The sequence below is a fragment of the Ictalurus furcatus genome, chromosome 12 (genome assembly GCF_023375685.1).
Source record: "Ictalurus furcatus strain D&B chromosome 12, Billie_1.0, whole genome shotgun sequence".
Lineage (NCBI taxonomy): Eukaryota > Metazoa > Chordata > Actinopteri > Siluriformes > Ictaluridae > Ictalurus > Ictalurus furcatus.
In genome coordinates this window covers 472,641-500,000 of record NC_071266.1, presented here as the reverse complement: position 1 = coordinate 500,000, position 27,360 = coordinate 472,641, and the positions used below count along the sequence as shown (strand labels likewise).

General features: G+C 39.4%; 1 protein-coding gene across 3 annotated transcripts in view; it reads right to left on the bottom strand.

The window, feature by feature from the left end:
- The window catches only part of LOC128615360 (NLR family CARD domain-containing protein 3-like), a 10,224-nt gene extending 6,309 nt beyond the window's left edge, over window positions 1-3,915 (bottom strand). Inside the window, exons 1-7 of one of the 3 annotated variants that reach the window (XM_053637368.1) lie at window positions 3,746-3,915; window positions 3,117-3,476; window positions 2,836-2,957; window positions 2,275-2,391; window positions 1,779-1,865; window positions 1,372-1,576; window positions 1-1,077 (exon numbers count right to left, since the gene is read on the bottom strand). The exon at window positions 1-1,077 is cut by the window's left edge and continues 604 nt beyond it. In XM_053637368.1, coding sequence (XP_053493343.1) covers window positions 1-1,077; window positions 1,372-1,408 — 1,114 coding nt within the window. In that variant the 5' untranslated portion in view covers window positions 1,409-1,576; window positions 1,779-1,865; window positions 2,275-2,391; ... (1 more) ...; window positions 3,117-3,476; window positions 3,746-3,915. Of the gene's footprint in view, window positions 1,078-1,371; window positions 1,577-1,778; window positions 1,866-2,274; window positions 2,392-2,835; window positions 3,051-3,116; window positions 3,558-3,745 lie in introns of those variants that run through there. The other 2 variants (XM_053637369.1, XM_053637370.1) reach the window with 2 other exon arrangements.
- Between the last annotated feature and the right edge of the window lie 23,445 nt (window positions 3,916-27,360).

The window sequence follows — 27,360 nt, the reverse complement described above, 5'->3', positions numbered from 1 at the left end:
CCAGGTGAAACCCATAGAAGATCAGGTTTCCTTTCTCCAGCTGTTGGAAAGCCAGTTTTCCCAGTGCCAGGATACTCTCTCTGGTCTGCTGAGGATCAGGGTCACATTTCTGATGGTACTTTTGGTCCTTGTGCTTGATCTGAAAGATCAGGAAGTGTGTGAACATTTGAGTCAGAGTCTTGGGGATCTCTCCACTCTCTGCTTCACCCAGAATTCTCTCTAGAACAGTGGCTGAGATCCAGCAGAAGACTGGGATGTGGCACATTATGTGGAGGCATCTTGAAGACTTCATGTGTGAGATGATTTTATTGGACAGGCTCTGATCACTGATCCTCTTCCTGAAGTACTCCTCTTTCTGAGGGTCACTGAACCCTCGTACCTCTGTTACCTGGTCTACACACTCAGGAGGGATCTGATTGGCTGCTCCTGGTCGAGAGGTTATCCAGAGGAGAGCAGAGGGACGCAGATTCCCCTTGATGAGGTTTGTCAGCAGCACATCCACTGAGGCTGACTCTGTCACATCACACAATCTCTCATTCTTCTGGAAATTCAGAGGAAGTCGACACTCATCCAGACCATCAAAGATCAACACCACTTTGTAGGAGTCTAGTAATTGTAGTTTTCTCATTTCTGGGAAAAAGTGATGAAGAAGATTCATCAGACTGAGATGTTCCTGCTTCATCAGATTCAGCTCTCTAAAGGGAAGTGGAAACATGAAGGTGACGTCCTGATTTGCTTTTCCTTCAGTCCAGTCCAGAATGAACTTCTGCACAGAGACTGTTTTTCCAATTCCAGCAACTCCTTTAGTCAGCACAGTTCTGATGGACTCGTCTTTAAAGAGATCATTACATTTGACGGGTTTCTCCTGTGCTGCTGGTCTCCTGGACGCTGTCTCAATCTGTCTCACCTCATGTTCATTATTGACGTCTCCACTCCAACCCTCTGTGATGTAGAGATCTGTGTAGATCTCATTCAGAAGTGCTGAACTTCCATGCTGTGAGATTCCTTCATTAATTCTTTTAAACTTCTCTCTCAGGTTGGATTTCAGCTTTGTCTGATACACAGAGGCCACAGACTCTAATAAACAAAGTAATAACATGTTTTAATGTAAAATCACTAAACACAGGATTAAATGTAAAATTCAAATGCTGCTGTTCATTCCTGATTCATGTAGTAAATATTCCTGAAGGAACAGGACCATTGTACAGAGTCACCACAAGCTGGACCACGAACAGAACAGAAAAGCAGCAGATGTACATGATACTAAACTCAAACTTCAAACTAAAAGTGTTCCCATCTACAACTATGGGAACTAATTTCCTCTCTCTAAAGTGAACCTGACGGAATAAAGCCATGACTCAGAGCTCTTACTGTTGTGTAGAGTGTTTGCGAGATCTGTGTGGTTCATGTTCTTCAGGACGTGCAGTGTGATCTTCAGCGCTCCGTCTCTGACACTGTGCACATCCTCCTCATCCTCCACCTCCCTCTCAGTGCATGCTGGGTAATCTGGACTCAGGAGCTTCCTTAACCTCTTCAGCTCATTCTTTATCCGAGTGATGACTTTGTGTTCCAGCTCCTGGTTAGAAACACACAGGAACACATCTAAATATTATAATGTTACACACTGAGACATGCTTTTATTTTATGAAAAGAAGAAAAGTCTCTTTCTATTTCAACAGTTACAGCTGAAATTCTGCCCGAACTCCCATAATGCTGCTGCACATAAACATACCTGTAAATTGTCATTATCTTAAATAAAAAACCTGCAACATACTCACACACAAGTTACACACATTAAAAAGACACACGCCTTGAATATGGAGTCCAACTGATTTCTGCTGAGGTTTGATTTCTTCTGTTGTGGTCTGTGAAGAAATAAAACACATGATGTAATATAGACTATGTGTATTCATAGCTGCACAACACACACTAATAAATACAGAGACAGATATTTAACACTATCCTCTTAACACTATACACTGATTTCAGGATTTCCTCACTGACACTAACATGTTTATGAATAAAATAGTGATCTAGTCATTAATGTCCCAGAGTAAATGTTGTTGTGTAGCACCACAGACCCTCCAGCTCAGGGACTGCAGGCTGAACTGATCTCTTAAAGCAGTTTTCCTCACTGCCAGTCCGAGAGCTGCAGCACTGCACAGTTTAGTGTTTTACTGCTTCAACACCTGATAAAGATCATGAAGGGCTTCAGAATGAGACCAGTGAGTTTGATCAGGTGGAACACTGCGTAAAACACCTCACTGTACTGACCTCACATCAGGAGAACTGGCTCCGTCTCTGAACTTAGGTGGACGATCCATTGACTCATCACTCTTCATGGACACACAGCTGGGTTCTGGTGAGTCTGATCTCTTTCCCTCCATCATTCTAGAATTAAACAGAAATATCAGCAATAATTAATACTCTGCTGTCTCACTGTTACACAATGTGTTCATCATTAAACACCAATAATTCCATCTTTTTAATTCAGCTCCAGTCTGCACACTTATTCAAACAGGAGACACGCCTCATACCTCAGGAATTACACTGATGTCAGGAGTCCCAGTCACAGATAACTGAGTCAGCTGGGTCTTAAAGCCTGTAGAGTTCACTGACTCAAAGCTACACTGCTCTTCTCCTCCACATTACACAGTCCTTTTTACTCTTCTCTCAGTGAATGATTTCTCTAAACTGTTCTTAGATCAGATCAGTGAGATATTTACTGCTATTAAACACTTAAACCAAAGTTTAGAGATTTAGAGTGTTTAGAGATACAGATCTGTTCCATGAGACGGTGTGTATTTATTGCTGGTGAATGGAAAAGTAGCTCACCTCTCGTCTTTCTTTAAGTCCTGTTTTCCAGACACACTCATGTTGGACGTCATGTCTCCTTCTCCAGATTACAGCAGGACACACGTTTACTTCACTCCAACATCGGTGTGTTAAATCAAACCCTGTATCAGCACAGAGTTCACTTACAGGAAATAGTCACGGTATCAAGTCATTAAACAACCTGTGTACATTCAAACTTCAGTACAGACCTACAAAACTCTTCTGCATCTAATGTACATTCAGTGTGTTTATATATTATAACTTTAGATGTAGATACTCACTGTGTTTTTACTCCTGAAATGGTGTATTTTCCCTCCACACTAAATGGAGACTCTCACTTTCACTTTCAGGTCTACCTGTTTATTCTGCAGAGGGGGAGGGGCAGTGAGGTAGGGTAATAAACACACACACACACACACACACACACACACACACACACAGATATGGTTTGTTATCGGACAGCTTTCTGATTCATCGAGCAAAGGCCTGTAAATACTGAAAGTATAAGCCTGAAAATGCTGCAAATACAGAGAACAGAATTAAAAGTCTGGTAAAATCTACATCACACACATTATCATTTCATTACCTTCATTTATTATCTCGTGACTTCATTCAGCTGTGCACGAACAACTGTCAGAGCTCTATACAAATATATAAACTAAAATAAAATAACAGGAACTAGAAACACTCAGCAGATCATTAGATAAAGAAGCAGAACTCATACGCTGAGTAAGTTTACGTAAATATCTGCAGAAATGTATTTTTTCTGGTTTTCCCTTAATGAGAACGACTATCCTGATATTAGTGAGGATTGGTGTGTAAGTAGTTTTTGTGTGAATAATGAATGTTACTCAGAATAAAAGTGATGATGGAGAGTAAGTTAAACACATTGGTCAGACGAGTAACTAACCCAGTGTTTCCCAAACGAGGTTCTGTCTGATGAGAGCAGGGGTGCGTGTAAAAATCCTTCAAACATTTTCTAAAATGATCAAATGTGTAGAAAACATTTAATATAGATGAGAAATATCTGATGTCTGAAATAATAACACAGACACAGAAATAATAAGACAGATACACACGCATAACAATAATAATAATAAATTATATATAAAATAATAATAATAATAATCACATAAAACACAGTTAACCTTGCGATTATCACTTGTCACATTACAACAAAACACAGCTATAATATGAGAACATGTATAAAACTAAACTAAACAACCTCAATTTATTTTATTCATTTCATTAAGATTTTTATTAAACATGGACCTTCACTTTCATTAAATAGACTTATTATTTATTGTAGGCTCATTTTGTAAATTTTAGCAATTACTGTAGACATCAGCAAAAAGTGGGAGCTTCCTGCAAATGTCATTTCTCACATTTACAAAATCAGGTGATTATATTCACCTATCAGTGTAAACGTCTCTTTATGTATAGAGACAAAAGAAAGATATTACAGAATGATCACTCTATTCACCATCAGTTTAAAGGTCTCTGTGTATAAAGACAGCAGAATGAGGTGTAATCACTGTGTCTGATGGTGTAGTGTAGTGACTGTGTTTATTTGAGAAGTTACTGATGAATGAGAACATGGTGCACTCCAAAAAACTTTCAGCTTTGGCTTTATTATCTCAGCAGTATGTACAAAGCAAATCCAAATCACTATTTTAAAAACCTTTCCATGAATTTTGTGCCATCTGACTCTCTCTATAGTCCAGCATGGATGGATCATAGAGATACCTGTACAATCGTACCTTCCGGCAAGAGTCGCCTCGAAGTCATCCATTTCTAGATCCGGTGCCGTGCAGACCGCCATGAGAAATGAAGCCTCGCGTACTCAACACGCTCGACCGCGCACTCCGCAATGACGTCATTTTTTCCTGACATGTCGAGTATAAACCAGGCTTAACGCTGTCTAGCATTAGTGTTTGTGTAGGGTGCACAAATTTTTGAAAATATTCAAAGGGTGCTGTGACTGAAAAAAGGTAGGGAAATGCTGCTCTAAACAATTATGGTTTGGGAACATGCATTTCCTAAACTGGGCCACTTGATGGCAGTCAAAATCCATCCAGAGCAATGGATGAACTATCCATCCATCCATCCATCTATTCTCTGTACCGCTTATCCTACACAGGTCACGGGGAGCCTGGAGCCTATCCCAGGGGATACAGGCATGAGGCAGGGGACACCCTGGACATGGTGCCAACCCATTGCAGGGCACAATCTCACACTATGGACAATATAGAGATGCCAACCAGCCCACAACACATGCCTTTGGACTGGGGAGAAAACCGGAGTACGTGGAGGAAACAAAGCATGCGGAGAACATGCAGGTGAGAATCAAACCAACAGCCCTGTAGGTGTGAGGTGAATGTGCTAAGCACTTTCCACTGTGCCCCCTGAATGAAATATGTATTTCATCAATAATTATCATAAAGCGGGAAAAGGAGAGAGATATTAATATTAATATAATCTAATATTTCTTACCCCACTCTTGGCTAAATACTACAAACATATAAACACCATTATTAAAAGCTAAATTACAGAATACCGCTTCTGGGAAATTGCCGTTCCCGAGTTTGGCCACAGGAAGGCAGTCATGCTCCATCCAGCACAACACACAACGCCGCCTAAAACAGAAGGTAGGTTTTGGGTATTTTACGCAATCAGAGCTGATCAGCATTATCACTGTTTATTGTATTATTTTGACATAAAAATAATACATGGTGGGCAGTGGTGGCTCAACGGTTAATGCTCTGTATTACTCAGAAGGTCGATGGTTCAAGCCCCAGTGCTGCCACTGTTGAGGCCTTGAGCAAGGCCCTTAACCCTCTCTGCTCCAGGGTCACCGAATCATGGCTGACCCTGTACTCTGACCCCAACTTCCTAACAAGCTGGGATATGCGAAGAAGAGAATTTCACTGTGCTGTAATGTATAATTGACAAATAAAGGTTTCCACTTCTATCTTCTGACCATTATAATTATTTATTAACCATTTATTATGGTGTTGTTGTTTGTTTGTTATGCACCCATGGTGGAAACAAATTTCCTCTTTGGGGAAATTTATATCTGTATTCTGCTTAATCGATAGAAACCCAAAAAGTACAAATTCCAGTTACGTTACTATTGCTTTGTTGGTCATTTGATGCAGATTCTCAAAATTTATTCAGGCGCACCACAAAAAATGATGGTACTGAACTTCTACAGACTTGAAGAACATGTAATTGCAGCTGAAGAAAAAATAGGAAGCATTTGCCCAATTTGATACTGAACGAACTCTGGAATTTCTTACTTTTGTTGTTTCAGGACAAGATTCAAGAGGACAAGACATTCACACCCAAGAAGTATTATGCAGTGTATTACTCCGAAATATGCCATCGATATGTTGGAAAGGCAGAAAGTGTGGAAGCAGAGAACGTGGATTTCAAGTTCCTTCACCAGTTCGGTGCCGAGGATTTTAAACAATTTTACACAACATGTAGAGGGCTAAGGAAAGTTCTTCACTGATCACATGATTGGTCATTACATGTACAAGCACGACACTTGTCCCAGTCCTGAAAAGGACAATTTGGCTATTCCTTTGTTCTTTTCCTGCACGTGCAGTCATCGTCTTCAGTTGTTCTGCATCTCGGTTTATGGGAAGTCATCTAAATTCCCACTGATGAGCCTAGTAAGATGAGGAAGAGAAGTTGGCTTGGTGCCTTGACATTTGGTGTTGGATGAAGGACATATAGGATAAATTTAAGTTTTTGAAACATTATCATTTAGAAGTGTTCCGTGTTTATTAAAAGGACTAGCGTTTCATGTTTGCCATCCAATGTTCCACTGCCAAATAGAAAGGCTAGCTGGTTTACGTCCATCTATGATACACCTTACCAGTAGACGCTGTTAAATGTTATTGACCTCCTGACTATTGTCACACACTCCATTGAAATAGCAAATAGGTTGGCGTTACGTAACTAGTTCAAAATATATATTTGTTAAACCCAAAAATTAGTTAAAATGAATTGGCCTATTGTTTTCTTTTGCAACGATTGGATAATGTAGCAAAACGCATTGTGATGTGGGAGAATTTCTAAATTTTCCATCCATTTCGTGCAGGGTATAGCGAATGAGTCTTACCTTAACTTCCTAGGGATGCATTCTGTACGAAAAAAAAAAGTGGATGTCGAAGATCTCAAAGAAGAATAACTTTATTACAGCGTGGCAGTGACAAAGTACATGAAGCACTTTGGGAGTCAAAGTGAACCCCGAATAATATCAACACAGACATTTATACTGTTTCAAACCAGGTTTTCTGTATGTAATGTAAATTAAGGATAGCATTTGATTCGATCACTTTCTGTTCTCACAGTATGGATGTTGTTACAGGTGTGACCCCAAATGGTGAGATGAAAGGATTATCGAAACAAATGTCTTTCTGAGTGTTAATTATGGTCACGTAGCCCTTTTGTTCAGGGATGGTTCTTGATCTCCCACTGCTGCTCCCATGCTACAACTGTGTGAATGTCACTTTAGGTGATATTATACACATATTTCTGAGACCCAGATAAATTGTCCCTTTGATTTCTGCTGATTGTGGATACGATACAAAATATCATGCTGCGATCTTATAGGTGGAACCAACACTGGAGTGTCACCACATCTGTACAGTAACATGTTGTCATGTATGATTAGCTGAGCATCATGCTTGGCAAACAGACCGTCTACAATAGTTTGTCCGTTGCTCTTCGGTCCGATTGCTTCTGTTACTGAAGGGTCACTCTGAGTGCTTTTCAGGCCTACCGGTTCTCTAATGTTGATGGCTGCAATTGATTTTAGCCCTGTGACACCTGAAAATGTTATTCCTTCTATGGCAGCTTTCATTGCGAGCTCATTGATTATTAAATTACAATCAGCATGTTTGGTTTGTGGACAGGCCCAATTAGGATTAATGATGGAGAAAGGCAAGGTCTATTAAGAGACAGATGTATAGACGATGACGATTGTTTACATAAAATAAAATCGGAACTAACGCAATTAAATGACGAATGGTTTTTAAACGTGCAATTACAGGTGGATATTGACACAAACTATACAGGAAACCACAAAAAGTTATAAAAGAGCTAAAGAGCCGGAGAGCTGATAGAACTATGACAGGTATTAGAGACAATTTGGGCAATATTGTTAATAACGAGAAAGATAAGAGATATCATAAGAAAAATATGTCAAGCAGCCTCAAGTAAAATAAACATAGAGGAAAATAAAATAACAGATTTTTTAACGACGTGCTCACCATTAAGAAATATAGACACACAACATTTAGAAAACTCCATTAAGGAAGAGGAAGTATTAGAAGCAATTCTGCAGTTAAACAAGGGGAAAAGCCCGGGACCTGACACACTGAATTTTATAAAGTGTGTAAGAGAGACATCTCTGATCTATTAACTGATTTATATAATGAAGGACTATAGGAGGGAACTTTAAATGAATTGTTTTACCATTGTGTAATTTCATTAATATATAAAAAAGGAGACCCGACCGAACTTGATGACTGGAGACCAATAGGGTGAAGTCAGCTAAAATGGGCCACTTTTTGGTAAATGATTTATAATACCATCAAATAAGCTATGCGTGATATGATATTTATATAAATTAGCATGGGTCTCTTCAATATATAGTATCATTGTTTTAAAATTATGAGGGCTAGAGTATCGGCATGTACCCTCTTGAGCCACAACACAATGTTCAGGCAAATTGGGCCAGCTGTTCAGTTAAAATGCGCCAATATAAAAAGATGACAACACATTTTAACAGTAGACACTATTGTGTTCAGTGTGCCATAGCAACAACACTGTAAATATATTTCATTTAATAGAAAGGCACATCTTCTCCACAGCTCTCGTGGTACAATGAGTTGCACTGACAGCAGCACACCCTAAATGTTCCCGCTGCATTGAATGCTGAAGGACTATCGTGGTCTCTCCTTTCTCCCCAGCAGTAACCTCTACATAGGGTTTACCCACCTCCCCAACCACACGGGTAGAGTAAAACTGGTCTTGCAGGACAAATACATCACAAGTCCAAAGATGTGATAAGACTGGCCAGTTCTTTCTCAGAGTCCACTGGCAGGTACTGCTTCCTCCCAGATGCATAGCCAGAGCCAGCAACTTTGCCACTAATGCGCCTATACAAAGTTGTCTTTGGAATGTTCCAAGCCCTTGTTAAAAAGTGAACATTTACTGTTTGTCCTCTCTCAACTATCTCCTGGTATTCATTAATGGCACGCCTCATTCTGTCCTCTCTCCACTGGTTGTACTGACATCTTCCTTTCCCTTTCTCTTCTCTCTTCTCTCTTCTTCTCTCTCTTTTTCCTTTCTTTGCCTGTCCTCCTGCCATACTGTCTGCAACACACAATATCTAAAAAGATTCTGTATTGATGTATATCTAGGCCTATGAACCTATTTTTCACCCTCAATTTCTGTATAATTTCTGTGTAAGAGTGTGTGTGTATGCAGCCCATTTTAGCTGAAAATTGTGGCCCATTTTAGCCAGCTGGTTAAGCTAAAATGGGCCACTACCTAAAATGACTTATTTCACAAAAATCAAAGTTTCTTTTTAAATTTAAACATTTTATTTGAAAGAGTCTGTCAAAACATTGTTCATAGAGCTTTTGCTTCATTGGTAAACGTACTTATAATTGCTTTATCACCCTTATTAATGATGAATGAAATTTACTATGCCATGATCACTTACCATACAATTTCTCTGACATGCTTCATATAACACTCTGCCCCGCCCACTTTAAGAACCTTAGACCAATCAAAACTATTGTCAACTAGTGTTGTTGAAACAATGTAAGATCGCTATTGTGATTGGCTGTAAAAACTTAAAAGGCTATGAGGCTCCAACCTTATCTGACCCATTTTACATGATGGCCCATTTTAGCTGACTTCACCCTAAGTTTAATGAGTTTTGACTATAAAATCATCACTAAAATAATCGTAAATCGGATGAATGACACGCTAAATTAAATAATAGAGATCGAGCAGACGTGTGCAATTAAAGGCAGATACATGTGGGATAATTTGGGAACGGCAAGAGAACTTATTATAAATGCACCGGATAAAAATTTCTTTATTGTGGGCTTGGCCAAAAAAAACATTCGATCTAATGTCTAATATTTAACATGATTAAAACACTGTATAAAAAATCGAAGATCAACGTTAACGGATGTTTGACTGATGTTTTGAAATTGACCGAGGGGTAAAACAGGGCTGTCCTTTAAGCGCAGCACTTTATATTATCACAATCAGTTCTTTATTACACAAGATTAAAAACGAGCCGAGAATACAAGGAGTCACAACATCAACCGGGAAAGTAACTAAAATTACTGCTTATGCAGATGACATTACGGTTTTATTAAAAACAAACAGAATTAGACACAATAAATAAACTTCGTAAATGTTCTGAAGAGATATCCGGTGCTAAATTAAATCAGAATAAAACAGAAGCGGTGTGGATGTGCAGTAGCGCCCCCCACCGCTAAATATAGAAATAAAAGAAGAGATCAAATTACTGGGCTTGACCAACAAGCACACAATGTGCAGAAATCGGGGAAAAAGAACAAGAAATTAAAGCGGAAATCGATACCTGGAAAATGGTCTAATTACAAAATTAGAATCCAAATCAAAACTTTTGTGCTTTCCAAATGATTATTCTTAGCCACCATCTTCCCTCCTGACAACAAATGTATAATTAAAGTTAATAAAACATGTGTGTGATTTATTTGGGGTAATAACAGAGAAGTGATGAAGAGGTCACTCTTATTTAAATGGAAAGAGCTCGGGGACCCGGAGCAATCGACCTCAGTATTAAATTAAAAATAGCGTTGTGTAAAAACGTGTCACAAGCCATGAACAGAGGAGCTGACTGGATAGGAGAATTAAAAACATGGAAGAAAAAAGAGGCAGGGCTAGACAAAACATGACCTTTTATAAATTCATGTATGGAGATTTTATATGTAAGTACGAACATCTAAAACTAGACTGGGTTCATTTATCCAGCAAAAGCATTTATAAAAAAAGAACTGAATATGAATACGGAGGTATGGTAGAATATTAACACCTCACAATAAATGAAAGTGAGCAGTGTATTAAAATATTAATACAAAAGATATCACAGAACATGTTGGTGATGTTGTATGGTTAATAAGTGTTAATAGATTAGCGGTTCGGTGTATAGTTAAATGGAGCTGTTATGTTACCACGACAGAATTTCCTGTTAATAACTGTAATGAGGAGGAAACCACTGACCACCTTTTAATCCACTGCTCACGCTCAGTGGAGATATGGCAAAAACTGAAAAACATTGGACTGGATATAAACATATGTGAGAAAACCATGAGGTATGAAATTTTTCATCCAAAAAAAAAAGAGTAAAATACATTTACTGGTTTGTTATATGCACTGTCAATTATAAACTCTGGAAAACAAGGTGTAATATGATTATTAATCAGTGCCACATCCCCGCTGAGAGGGTGTTTAAACAGATTGTTAGTAAATTGCAAAGACAAAAGAAAAACGACAGAAGAACAAAAAATAAACACCCATGGACTTTTTGTGTTTTTGAAGAGATGTGAGGTGTAAATATGTGGTAAATTGATGTAAATGTAAATATGGCATAAATTAATGTGACCACAAGTGTAAATATGTGGTAAATTAATGTGAATACATGTTTGTGATTTAACTGTATTGAACTACTGTGACATACAAATGTTAACAAGTCTATGTAATGATTTGTGAAATCTCTCAATAAAGCTTTATTTGAAAACGCAAGGCCTGTTAATACTCTGTTCTAACAGAGAATCCACAGTACACTGTACGTAAGGCTTTGCAGCATCTGGATAATTGTACTGTCTGAGTGAGGGTGGGTCACCTCTGTGAACCTTCACTTCCATCACACTAGTATCAACACAGTCACAATCCTGCTTTGAATGAACAAAAACACCTCTGTTCTGATCCAATAGTTCTGATCATTCAGAATCTTCCAGCGATAACAAGGTATGTAAGTCATAATCCTCTGCCTTTTTGATCACATGTACATCAAAAATCTCCACAAGCTTATCTTTACTCTGAGGATTACGTCAAATGCAATTGTTGCCATAGTCAATGATATAGCCACGCTTAGTCATAATGTCTGAACCTATTATACCGCGACCATCACCAATTCTACTGCGCCAGGCTTTGTCTTTGAAATCATCTTTGCCAGTTTGGAACGGCATATTTTCTGTCTGGGATGCAAGAGAAATTGTTCCATCAAACCTTTCTAAAGTTATTGTGTCTTTACCATTGTGTTGGGGATTGTCAGAATGAAGAATTGTTAATGAAGCACCAGAATCAACTAACCAATCATCGCATCGGTCTCTATCAGCGACATTTACGATTGGTCTACCGTGATTATCTCGTGACAGGGTGCTACATGTGAAATGGAGGCCTGTAATCCCTATGCTGAAGAAGACATGGCTTTAAAGCTGTGCTTCTCCATATGAGCACACAGTTCCTCATTCTCCTTGCTCAGTCTGTTAACCGTAGCCTGTAACTGGTTAAGAACAATGTTAGGAACTGTTCTCCTAGAAAAAAACTTTGCATTCCCTAGAATTGTGTCCCTCTTTGCCACATGAATAACACACTGGGGGGTTATCAGGGTTAGGAGGAGGTGGGCTCTCCTTTTTGTCTCCAGTAGCATGGCCCTCGTTTATCCAGAAAACCTTGCGACCTCCATTCGGATAGGGCTTTATAATGCCTATTGCTGACATGGGATGAGATTTCTTTGAAATAGCATTACTGTTTTAAAACTGTGTCATTTTTGCAATAATGTCACTATACTTGGAGAGATGCGTCACATGCATTGCCACAGCAAAATGAGTGAGTGGGTCACACTTGCTAAGTAGGGCAGATTTGACGCTGACATCATCCTGAGTAATATCAGGATTACCACTGAACGTTTTAAACGCCTCCAATAACCGTTCTAAAAAAATGCCACTGGGTGCTCCCCTTTCCTCATGGTCATCTCAGCTGTTTTATCCGAGTCAACTGACATCATTCCTAAAACTTCAAGCAATCCCTGTTTCCTTTCCAATGTATTTGCAGTTCTGACCTTCACTTTCTCATGTAAGGCTCCGGACAGAGTATCGGGCAGACAGAGTCAGCACCACGCATGCGTCACCATCTGTAAACTTGTACACGTCTGAATATTGCTCCAGGTTTTTCCAAAACTCTAAAGGATTCTGTTTGATGGGGTCAAATTTTCCAATATTCTTAATCACAACGTCTAGTTTGTTTGGATTAAACCCTCTGACCATCGTGTGTCATTGGCCCCTCCCCTTCTTCACTATTATGCATGGTAGTAGTGGAGTGAACTGGTGCCATGGGAAATCTAACTTTGCAGTCAGAGTGTTGACTACTGCTAAATGGGTGAGAGAATCTCTCTCCCAACCCTCATCACCGACTTCCTGAAAACCTGAAACTTGGTTACAAAGCATGGCACCCACAGATCTCTCACTGGTGTTTTTCTCAACTGTACTATTTATCAGAAATTGACAAGCAGCCTGTGCTTCATCCAACTCACAGGACAGTGTTTCAACGGATGATCTAAGCATGCTATTGTTAGTTTTAAGACGTGCAATCTCCTTCTGCATTCTGATCTTTTCCTCTTTCCAGATCTTTTCACTAGCCTGGTACATTTTAGTAGAAATTAAGCCGTGACTGAGTCAAGAATGAAGCCATGCATTTTCAACCTCCACTTCATCTAGCCTTCACTTCATCACTTTATACGAGGTAAAAACCGCTTGAAGCGCATTTGCAACTTTTCCTTTTTTTATTTCTAGGCATTTTGGGATAATTTTTCAAACCGGGAGATATGAGCCCACTCATTCGGCTTATCAGCAACATTCTCTATCCCGTCATACATTCCCTGTGAGCCGTGCTTGGCGATGTATTTAACGATCAGCTCTTCCATTCTCAAACCTTATTGAATTATGTACTGCAATTCAATAGCTATTCACCCCTTTTCAATGACTACACATTATCTAGCTACTTTAAGATATCTGTTAGTCTATTTATTCACAGCTCCAGTACATCTGATGTAAACAAACAAAACCTTGATCTGTCAGTGTTTCTTCGGGATAACAGCAGAGTTGGGAGGTGCAGAACGTTTGGCATCGTCGTGACAAATACTGATTCTCACAGCTCGACACTTTTTTATGAAGTTTTTATTGCTCTACAAGACACAAACTCCTCGTTTATTCCTTCCTTTTCCTCTTTTACTACTTTTTTTTTAAACTTTTTGTTCCGATTGTCTTTTTTTCCTGAATGTTTGGTTAGAACTTTCTCGAACATGGCACTAATGCTAATTTAATATGTTCTGTCAGAAAGTCCACACAGTTTGCAGCATGCTGTGGACCCAAACAAATTCTTCCACCTGCCCCCACTGTTAACTTCCCCACAGTCACCCCAAACACCACTTTCATCCCTGTTCCCACCACCACTTTACCTGCAGCACACAACTCAAGATGCTGCAGAACTGGCAGCCGATGGACGATATGCGATGTGAGTGTATTCTTCTGCTTTCTGATTGACTTTCTTTTGTAGGTATTAATTTTATAGAACATGTTTCCTCACTTCCCTTAACACAGTGTTTTCTTGTAGCGCTGCCAGGCTGTCAGACTTTACGAGGAGCCTCCAGTAATAATCAGAACCAGATAGGGCCAGCCGTGATTTCCGTCTCAGCCATCTTACTGGAATTTGTGTGGGTTAGGAATAAGACTAAGGATGGAGTTGTATAGTTTTGTAGTGTGTATCATTTGTAAATATTGTTAACTTTATCATAGCCATGCTGAGGGAGGTGTTGACTAAATTAGAGATGGTGCTGGACCAACAAACTACTGAGATTGCTTCAACTACAGGAGGTCCAGGTGCAGCCTTTGGATATTGATGAAGATTTACTGCCCCTGCAAGACCTTCCTCAACTGCGTAGTCTGGAGCAAAGGATGCAACAGAGCCCAGATTACAAGCAAAAACTGGTGAGAATTTTTTTTTCTTTTTTGTTAAGAATTGCTTGCACAATTACACAGCGACTGAGAGCATTTCTTTTTTCTCAAAAGGACACACTCGTACTCAAAGCACAACGTTCGACACCACTTTGATATGAGGGAACAGTTATGACCTAATCTTTGGTAGAGGAGGAAAACATGGAAAACACACAGGGCAGGGTAACTGCAGAAGTAGTGAGAAGCACTGACACAGTTGACGAGGCAATACATGCTTATCAATTATTTATTTTTATATTATTGTATATTATTTTTGTTTTTTTAAATCGGTTTCAGGTAAACTGGTTGGCGCGTATTGACGGGGCGGATGTGCTCGACTGCACCTGGCACATATTGAAGAGGGTGATTTCTAACTCCCTGGAAAAAAACCTCAATTGGAGTCAATGGAAAGACTCCACTGTCCGCTCTCCAACTCGGAGAGGTCATGATTGGTAAGTATATCTGTTTACATACAGAATTAGCTGTTTCTCTCAGATGATATGTAAGGGGTAATCCACGGCTAGATGTGCATTAAACGATTTTAATGCATGACGTGGAGGAAAAGAACCACTCGTTCAAATCGTTTAATGCACACCTAGCCATGGATTACCCCGCTTATACCATGGTCTTTCCACAATTAATAATGGTAAAGCTGTCATTGGTTTAGAAGCGCAAACTTTGATTAGAAGTTTAAAATAACCGTTAATTTCCATAAGTTAGGTCGTTAGATCTGGAATTTTGTCTGAAATAAATCAGACACAGAGATAGTGTGATATGATTTATATTTAGAAATTATAACGGTGATCAAACTGGCTGGAACTACCTGTGCAATAAACAGTTATAATGCACACCTTCCAGCCAATCAGAATCCAGTATTCACACTGACCATGGTATAAGTGTAATTAATGCTTAAGATTCATAATGACTGTATGATATGTATTGCTTTATTCCAAAGCTGCGGTTCATAGAAACCTCCTCACGGCTAATGCTGCAGAGATGGAGGTCGAGGGGACCATGAAGAGGTGGCTCCAGCTGGCATCAGATCGAAAGAGTGGGCGCAAGAGTAGACTTTTGCAAAAGGAAGGTATGTAGAGTGTTTTAACTGTGGTGTGTTTTTTTTGCGCTATTTGTTAATTTGTTAAAATGTTCATATTATAGTCTATTTTTAATTGTTTATAAAAGTCCTTGCTGTTTTTAAGTGGTTGAATTTGTGTGTGTGTGTGTGTGTGTGTGTTGGTAGCTGGGTGGGTATACAGTTGCGGTAGAAAGTTTACATACCCCTTGCAGAATTTACAAAATCTTAATACTCTTAACAAAATAAGATTGATCATAAAAATCCCATGTTGCTTATTTTGTCCTGTCCTGAATAAACTATTTCACATAACAGATGTTTACATATAGTCCACAAGACAATGGCTGAGTTTATAAAAATTACCCCATTCAAAAGTTTACATACCCTTGATTCTTAATACTGTGTCGTTACCTGGATGATCCATGACTGTTTTTATATTTTGTGATGGTTGTTCATGAGTCTCTTGTTTGTTCTGAGCAGTTAAACTGCCCACTGTTCTTCAGAAAAATCCTCCAGGTCCTGCACATTCTTTACTTTTGCAGCATCTTCTGCATATTTGAGCCTTTTCCAACAGCGGCTATATGATGTTGAGATCCATCTTTTCACACTGAGGAGAACTGAGGGACTCGTACACGACTATTACAAAAGGTGCAAACATTCACTGATGCTCAAGAAGGTAACACGATACATTAAGAGCCAGGGGGTGTAAACTTTTGAACAGGATGATCTGTGTAAATTATTAGTTTGTTTAAAGACCTTTTTAAAAAAAAAAAAAAAAAAAAAATTGTACTGCCCTTCAGAAGCTAAATAAGATACTTACATATCTCCCAGAAGACCAAAAACAATTTACACCTGTTCAAAAGTTTACACCCCCTGGCTCTTAATGTTCCCTTCTTGAGCATCAGTGAATGTTTGCACCTTATGTAATAGTTGTGTAATAGATGGATCTCAACATCTCAACAAGAAACTCATGAAGAACGATCACAAAACATAAACACAGTCGTGGATCATCCAGGTAATGACACAGCATAAAGAATCAAGCGTATGTAAACTTATGAACGGGGTAATTGTTATAAATTCAGCTATTATCTTGTGGACTATATGTAAACATCTGTTATGTGAAATAGCTTATTCAGGACAGGACTAAATAAACAACAACATAGGATTTTTATGATCAATCTTATTTTGTTAAGAGTATTGAGTGTGTGGGCAAGCCAGTTTTGGGCCGGGGACCCAGGCATATACTGGGCCAGAACTAAAGCCAGTATGTGGTCCACAAGTGGGCCAGACAAATCTTGCTATCTGGGTTGGGTTTGTCGGAGTCAAAGTGAGCCCCAAATAATATCAACACAGACATTTATACTGTTTCAAACCAGGTTTTCTGTATGTAATGTAAATGAAGTTTCACTCTAAATGTAAATTAAGGATAGCATTTGATTCAATCACTTTCCGTACTCACAGTATGGATGGTGTTACAGGTGTGACCCCAAATGGTGATGGGATTATTGAGACAAATGTCTTTCTGAATGCTAATTACAGTCATGTAGCCCTTTTGTTCAGGGATGGTTCTTGATGTCCCACTGCCGCTCCCATGCTATAACTGTGTGAATGTCACTTTAGGAGATATTATACACATATTGCTGAGACCCAGATAAATTGTCCCTTTGATAATTCTGCCTTTTTGGGGAACAATCTTATCCTAACAAACTTCAGGGTGGAATCTGCTGGGAGGCAGTCTGTAATTTCTTACAATTCTGTTTCCAGGAAAATCTCGAGTTCTGAATCCTTCTTTTTGATAGGATCAGAAATAGACTAAAGAGTTACTGAAATATTCAAATTAACAGATCTCAAGATCGTTCCAAATTGTTGATTATTTTCACACTTCGTGTCATTTACTGATTTGTCACGTTGTCCTATTTTTTAGAAGACATTTTTGTGTCCTTGTGTCCTTGTGTCCTTGTGACCCTCGTATCACAGTTTGGCTGCAGTTTTCATGGATTTACCCTGCATGTTTTCTATTTTCAGTCACAAGTATGTTTTGAGGTTTAGTCCCCCCAAAAACTGTAGGGGAAGAAAGATTTAGTTTTTTGGTGATCCGGTAAACATAATCGCCTTCTTTGTCGACACAGACGATGCTAGACCATAAAACTCACCTCCCTCTTCTTACTTTTAACCAGCTGGTCCCAAAGTAATTTATAGTGGGTGCACAGTGCATCCAGAAAGTATTCACAGCGCTTCACTTTTGATACATTTTGTTATGTTACAGTCTTATTCCAAAATGGATTAAATTCATTATTTTCCTCAAAATTCTACAAACAATACCCCATAATGACAACGTAAAAGAAGTTTGTTTGATATCTTTAACAAATTTATTAAAAATAAAAAACAAAAAAGCACATGCACATAAGTATTCACAGTAGGTAAGTACGTGGTTTGGGACGCAGCAGTGCTCTCTTGTTTGCAGTGAAACGGTTGAGCGCTGCCGTGTGTGATCGTGTCCTGTCGCAAAATGCAGTGAAAACTCCCACACGACATTAATAGTGTGATTAAGGTGTGTACATGTCTGTAATACACGTCGATAATGCGACTAAAACAGGAATACTCCACGTCTTATTTCTATTTGTGTTTACTTCAAGTATGACTTTAATCAGATTAAGGTCATCAATAATCTCTGTTTACATGCTAGTTTCTTAATCAGAGTATCATCTCAATCGGGTTAATATCGGATTATTGTTGTCCATGTGTCACGTCTCAAAGATGGGTGCGGAAGCAATTGCAGATTTTAAACGTTTTATTTAATAAACCAACAAAAAAACAAAAGATACTATGACTAATGCAAAACACTGTGGCAAGGACTAAACATAAACTAACAGAACCAAATCACGGTAACATGGACAACGGTAATGTAAGACAAACGTAAGACAAGGAAGCAGTGCAAACAGTGGCTATATTATAAGCGTGCTCGTTAACAGAAATGTGATTCAGGTGCAGGTGGTCATGTGACATTGATGTAGCACAGTGCAGTGGCTGATGGGAACTGAAGTCCAGAGTACCTTCTTGATATATGACACCATGTAAACGTACTGATAGACATGTACACACTTTTTTTTTTGATCATAGAATTTTTATTGAAAATTTACATTTTACATAACACCCCACCCAACAACCCCAACAAACAACCACAGCCAAAACCAAAAGAAAGGGGGAAACAAAAAACAATAAACAAATAACCAGAGAAAAAAACAAACACACAAAAAACAAACAAACAAAAAAAACCAAACCAAAAAAAAAACCCCAAAAAACAAACAACTAACAAACATAAAAACCCAAAACAACAACAACAACAACAACAAAAGATGACTGAGGTTACAGGGCAAAAGTTTGCATTTTTCACACATGTCAGGAACATTGGGATATATTTTAGATAGTTTACTCCTAGAGAGGTGAGCTCTATGGACCACTTTAAATTGTATGAAACTAAGTCTCGCACATGACGTGGTGTACATATATGTACATATATTATCTAACGCTCTGCCCCAGTAATCATCCTCAAGCTCCAGGCCCAATTCCTTCTTCCCAAGCACTAATGGTTTTGATATTGTAAGAATCGTCCTGTGACCAGATCGTTGCATATATCCGTGAAATAATGCCACCCTTATTAGGATTCAGCTTGAACACCTCTTCCCATTCAGACTTTGTAGGTAAGGAGGGAAAACCAGCGAATAGGGAGGAGACACAATGCCTAACTTGAAAGAAACGGAATAGGTGAGACGGAGGCAGGCTGAATGACTATGATAATTCAGAAAAGTTTGCAAACACATTATTAATGAAAAGATCCTCAAAGCATTTCAGACCCTTCTTTTCCCACAAAGAGAACGTGGAATCTATAAAGGAGGGGGGAAAGAGGTGGCTATTACATATAGGTGCCATGGTTGAGGCCGAGATTGATTTAAAATGACGGCGAAACTGATAGAAAATTTTTAGAGAGATACATACTATTGGATTATCCGTGTATTGTGAAAGGGCTATAGGAAGGGAGGAGAACACCATAGCAGGGAGGGAGGTTGAAGTACAAGACTTCGCTTCTAAGTGGCAGCATGGAAGAGAGGGGGCCTGCACCCAGAGCACCAGTTTCTGAATATTAGCTGCCCAATAATAATACATGAAATTGGGCAAGGAGAGGCCACCACTTAGTCGACTCCTCTGAAGTGAAAATTTGGAAACCCTGGGAGTTTTCCCTGCCCATACAAAAGAGGAGATTAATTGGTCTATATTCTTGAAGAAATATTTGGGTAAAAACAAAGGGATGGACTGGAAAAGGTAGAGGAATTTTGGAAGAATGTTCATTTTTACTGTGTTTATTCTACCAAAAGGGGATAATGGTAGAGCTGCCCATCTTTGGAAGGCTGACTTCATGTATGAAATTAAGGGTGTAAAATTCGCCGCCATTAACGCAGAATAAGAACGGGTGACATTAACTCCGAGATATTTGAATTTTGAGTCCTCCAAATGAAAAGGTATTTCAGTCTGTTTTATTTTTTGGCCAGATTGGTTTATGGGTAAGCATTCACACTTCTGTAGGTTCAGTTTATACCCAGAAAATTTCCCAAAGTCATTTAATATGCGTATTATCTCAGGACTAGATGCAATCGGATCTGTAACATAAAGTAGTAAGTTGTCAGCATATAGGACTAGTTTATGTTCAATTCCTTTGCGAATTATACCCTGAAATACAGGAAGAGTTCTAAGCGCCATCGAGAGAGGCTCAATTGCTATGGCAAAAAGTAAGGGAGACAGAGGACATCCCTGGCGTGTACCCCGTGACAGAGTAAAATAGTCAGATTTAGCATCGTTGGTATATAGGGAAGCCTGCGGTTCCACATATAATAAACGGATCCATGATATCAGTCCATCCCCAAAGCCGAACCTCCTTAGCACAGTAAAAAGATATTCCCATTCAATCCTATCAAAAGCCTGTTCTGCGTCCAAAGAGATGACCACTTCAGATGAGGCACTGTTTTGTTTTGAATACAAAATACTAAGTACAGTACAAATATTAGAAAAGGAATTTTTATAAACCCGGTTTGCTCCTCTGAAATAATGCTAGGGAGAACCCCCTCTAAACGAGAGGCCAAAAGTTTGGCTAAAATCTTAACATCAACATTGAGGAGGCTAATAGGTCTGTACGAATTACATAATGTTGGGTCCTTCCCATCTTCGAGCAATAGAGTTATAGACGCTTGTCTCAATGTTTGTGGCAGCGTCCCTAGTTCTAAGGATTCCTCGAATACAGCCAGAAGTAATGGGGCCAATACAACATGAAATTTCTTATAAAATTCGGCAGGAAACCTGTCTGGGCGAGGTGATTTCTTAGATTGCAATGAATTGATTGAGTTAGTGATCTCATCTAAGGTGATGGGGCTGTCAAGCTCAGATGCCAATAGAGGGTCAACTCCGGGAAAATCAATATTTCCAAGAAAATGGTCCATGTTACCTGAATTGTCAGGAGATCCAGCTGTGTATAAAGAGGAGTAAAAACTTTTAAAAGTTGAATTAATTTCTACAGGATCCGAGGTTAATGCACCACTGGACTGCATAATCTGAGTGATAGAGCGCGAGGCCACTCGGCTACGCAGTTGGTGAGCCAACAACCGACCGACCTTATCTCCATATTCATAATAATTGCCACGCGTATGTAACAACAGCCTCTCCGCCTCACCTGTCGATAACAACTCGAACTCCGCCTGCAAATTAAGCCTTTGTTTATGCAGCTCAGGGTCGGGTTGAGAGCATATTGGTCATCAATGGCTCGAATATTATCCGATATCGCTTTTTTCTTATCCTTGCGTTGCTTATTGGCATGAGCAGAATAAGAGATTATCTGTCCCCTTAAGAAGGCCTTTAAAGTTTCCCAAAGTAAAGAATAAGAGATTGAATCAGTTTGATTAGTAAGAAGAAAATCATCTATTGAAGTAGAAATATACTTGCAAAACGCTGAATCGGATAGAAGTAGAGAATTAAGCCTCCATCGTGGACGAAAGGCGCGATGTGAAGGTAGAAGAATGTCAAGACTTAGAGGAGCGTGGTCTGAAATAACAATTGGTAGATATTCAGAGTTTACAACCCGAGAAATTAGAGAGTTATTAATAAAAAAGTAATCAATGCAAGAAAATGATTTATGTACGTGAGAAAAAAAAAAGAATATTTTCTCACTGTGGGGTTAAAATACCTCCACGGATCAATGTAACCATTCTGAACCATAAACTCAGAGAATACCTTTGCCATTGCAGAGGGAGCCTTTGCAACAGCGCTAGATTTGTTCAAAACCGGGTCAATAACACAGTTTAAATCTCCCCCAAATATCAAGAGATGTGTGTTCAAAGCAGGAATTTTCCAAATTCACCAAAACTACTGGCGTTTGTGAAATTTTCCCTTCCACAATCACATATCTACCATTTACATCAGAAATAACGTTATCAAAAGAAGAGGGCACAGTCTTACTTATCAAAATAGAAACTCCCCTGGACCTGGAATCAAAATTGGAGTGGAACAGATGCGATGTCCAGCGAGCTTGGAGTCTGCGTTGATCCCTGAGACGGAGATGAGTTTCCTGAAGAAATGCAACGTCAGGTTTTTGTAGTTTTAAATGTGTCAAAACCTTGGATCTTTTAATGGGACCATTTCACATTCCAACTTAGGCATCTGAATAAGCTTCGGGTATTTTCCATCAATTTAGATTAGTACAGAATGGAGTACAGAGAGGTTGATATCAATAAGGAAAGGGGAGAAGAAAAAAAAAGAAAAAAAAAAAGGAGAAAAACCCACAACAACAACACACCACACCACCCCACCCCACCACCCCCTGACCATCAATTATCTTATCTCCATTCCCAAACAATGGAGGCAGAACCCTACAACACTGGAACATCCGATACTCGTGAACCGTACCTATTCTTGTTGTGTGAAGTCATTCCCCAGCAAAAAAAAACAAAACACAGTCATTATGTATCACAGGCAACCTGTAGATTTACATGGAAACTGATATAGTTGTCCACACTCGCATAGTTTTACAGTCCCATTACAGGTATTAATAAATCGGTTAACTGTTATGTAGACAGATTAAGATGGAGGATACCGTTCATTAAACCATCGTTGCGCTTTTTGGGGACAGTCGAATTGTAGCGTCTCATCACCGAGGTCTATCCGAAGGCGAGCAGGGTATCTGAGAGAAGACCGCACATTTCTCTCAGGCAAGCTGTTCCTCACCGCAGCGAAGGCCGCCCTTCTCTTAGCGACGCTGGAGCTGAAGTCAGGAAATATGAAGACCTTACGGCCCTGATGGAAAAGTTGATTCCAATTCCTGCGTCGAACAACTTTTTCTCTGTCGTGAAAGTAGTGAAACCGCACAATCATCACTCTGGACCTCTGATTCTCTCGCTGCTCCTCCGAGGGCACGGGGCCAATGCGGTGCGCTCTATCCAGCAATGGAGCAGTCGGAAAGATTTCTGATCCGAGCACATCCTGGAAAAATTTAGACATAAATTCTCCCTTCTTCTCGTTCCGGAATACCCGGAGATTGCAGCGCCGCGAGCGGGACTCTAAATCCTCACCTTTCTCGGTGAGTTGTTTGTTAGCTGAAGTTAGCTTCAGCACCGTCTGTTCAAGTGCTACACTGTGGTCACTGTAATCGTTCAGGTGCTGGTTAAGCTCGTCAATACGCCGTCCTTGTGATTCAATACCCGATTTAAAACTCTCAAACGACGCAACAACTGGGGCCAGAGCGGAGTCAATAGCTGCTTTCACCTGTACTGCGATGGTAGATGTTAGCTCCGCTATTAAAGTGTTGCAGAGATTTTCAAAATCTAGCGGTAGCTTGTCGCCATGACTCGTCGTGCTCGGTGAAGATTTAGGTTTCCGTAGTCTTTCAGTAGCCATAATTCCTTTCTGGTTATAGTCGTAGACCGAGTAATTGAAAATGAATGCACCAAATGCCTTAGAAAAGATTCAGGTTGCCTGAAAAGCACAATTAAAAGATAAAATGCTCGGGAGCTCACTCCACTCATGCCTTCTCACTTACATGCTCAGCCGGAAGTCAATCAGACATGGACACACTTTAATCACAGTATTAACGTCCTGTGGAAGTTTTTGCCACATGTTGTGACAGGACACACACACACAGCAGTGGTCAACCTTTTGACGGCAAACAAGAGAGCACGGCTGCGTCCTAAACCATGTATTACCTACTATATATAGTATTGTTTCAGACACATTCCACAGCTTCAAGCAGTCTATTAGCACGTATAGCATGACATAATTAACTGCACTTGAAGCTTTCGTGAAATTACAAATGAAACACCCAAATCCATATACGGTCCCATAACGAAGACGAACTGTATGTTGATATGTGAAACACTGGAGGGGACGGTGTGGCGTGGAGACGTTATGACGTGTGCCGTTAATCCATCTCTGTTTGTTTATTCAGAATAAGGTCAATAATTAGATTATTACTGTCCGTGTAAATGTACAGGTTGTAATGGAATACAGTTACAATATTTTGTGCCCTTTTTGAAGCTTGAAAGCTAGTAGATCCATTGATCAATTATCCATTACCGTTGTATGAAAAAGAGCAAGGAGGTCATTCTTCAAAATTTCTCAATTTGTGTTCCGCTGAAGAAAGTAAATGATAGACATTTTGGGGTATGTTTTTCTAGCTATGTTCGAAATTCCATAATTATTTTTGTTTGTCCTTGTAGAACACCAAACAGAAGTGTCACTGGAGAATGTACTGATGTTTGCTACTGGCCTGACATCACTTCCACCTGCTGGAATAACACCGCTACCATGCATTGTGTTTTTTCCAGTTCACCCTTCCCATTGGCAAATACATGCACGAACACCCTCAAAATGCCACTCCTAGACACGTGACCCCTTCTCTCTGTACCACGTTCTAAATATTCAAACAGCCCAAGAAAGAAAATTTGCTGTTTTCTGAGACGATGAACTGGCTCTTAAAAGAGCCTTTGTGTATATTAGACGGAGTTGTCGTTTACGTGCACTCTCCGCGAATACTGCCGGGCCAGCTGAATATCCTTGGGCATGATGGTCACTCTCTTGGCCTGCGTTGTCTAGTTTTCACATATCAGAAACAATACACGGAGCTTCTGAACTGTTTCACAGCAGCATTATATTTATTATTATTATTATTATTATTATTATTATTATTATTTACTTTTTAAAAAACATACCCTTGATTCTTGACATGGAAATGTTGTTTGTAAGTTTACATTGAAATAATATATCCAGATATCTGTACAGCTGCTTTGTGACAATGTCCATTATTAAAACACACTACATGAACAAACAAATTGGCGGTCGTGGCTCAGGTGGTTGAGTGGGTTGTCCACTAATCCACTAATCATAGGGCTGGCGGTTCGATTCCCAGCCCACATGACTCCACATGCCAAAGTGTCCTTGGGTAAGACACTGGACCCCAAGTTGCTCCCGATGGCAAGTTAGAGCCTTGCATGGCAGCTCTGCTACCATTGGTGTGTGAGTATGTGTGTGTGAATGGGTGAATGAGACACAGCGTAAAGCGCTTTGGATAAAAGCCATTTATTTATTTACCAAAATGCAAAGGTTAGATACAGCAATGATTCAATACAACTCCGTTCAAATGAATACAGAGGCCTGCTCAGACACCACATCGTTTAAAAACTCGACATTCGCGGCATTATAAACGGGGAAAATGGTCACGCATACCACCAGGATAGGTCTAGAACTCTGAACGCTGCTCTGATTTCACTATATATGTGCGCGCGCCGGCCAAACAGATGGAAAGAGACACGGTATACAGACAGCACACAAAAACATTTAAAGCATATTCACACATGATGATGATGATGATGATGATGATGATAAATATAGTGCTATGTATATTATATAATGTTAAAGTATACAAATTGACTTGTAATATGAAAATATAAATGTATTTCTAATGTTATTAGAAATTTCATTCTCATCACTGCTTCATGTGTTCCCTACGTGGCCTCATCTATTTCACTCGAGAATATCCACAAATAGGGAAGAACATTACAAAGATAAAGGTCATGTATACAATAATTATCATGAACGGGTTAAAAAAGGGGAGAGAGAGTAATAATAATCATGTAATATTTCTTGGCTAACTACCACGAACTTGGAACAGAATACCCCTTCTGGGAAACTGCCGTTTCCGAGTTTGAACACACGAGGGCAGTCAAGCTCCATCCAGCACAACGCCGCCTGGAACAGAAGGTGGGTTTGGGCTATTTCACACTGATTACGTTTACATGGACAGCAGTAATCTAATTATTGACCTTACTCTGAGTAAGATAATAATGTGATTAAGGTGTTTACATGAGTCGCTTTTAGAATACTCCTGTCATGTTCCCGTTTTACATGTTTTAGAACATAATTAGATTAACAGCCCGCGTCATTACGTTACCGCGCCATGCTGTCCGACGTCCCTCCAGAATTTCACGTATCAACATACAGTTCGTCTTTATTATGGTACCGTATACAGTTTTGGGTATTTTTATTTAATTTTTTTTACGAACGCTTTAAGTGCAGTTAATTATTTGTCATGCTGCACGGGCTAATAGGCAACTGTTTGAAGCCATGGGCTGCGTCCCAAACCGCATACTTACCTTGTATATAGTAGCCGAGATACATGTATTTATCCCCACTACAGGCCTATAGTAGGTAAGTATGCAGTTTTGGACGCAGCCGAACTCTCTTGTTCGCCATAAAACGTAAAACTGTCGTGTGTGTACGTGTCCTGTCGCAAAATGCGGTGAAAACTCCCTCACGACGTTAATAGTGTGATTAAGGTTTTACATGTCTGTAATACACGTTGATAATGTGACTAAAACAGGAGTACTCCACATGTCTTAATTCGATTAGTGCTTACTTCTAGTATGACCTTAATCAGACTAAGGTAATTTAAAATTGCTGTTTACATGGTAGTTTCTTAATTAGAATATTGTCATAATCGGGTTAATGATGGATTATTGTTGTCCATGTAAACGCAGTGACTGACTGACGTAATTCATCAGCGGTATTACTGTGCATTGTCTAGTTTTCACGTATCAAGGACAATACACGGAGCTTCTGAAGTATTTAACAGCATCATCATTATGATTTAATTTTTAAAGAACATACCCTCTTCTCTAGACATGGAAATGTTGGGGTTTTTTTTAAGTTTACATTGTCACACAGCAGCTGTACAGATATCTGGATATATTATTTCAGTGTCCATTCTTAAACACGACAGATGAACAAAGAAAGAAACTAACCACATGAAAAGGTTAGATAGACCAATGATTAAATACTACTCCGTTC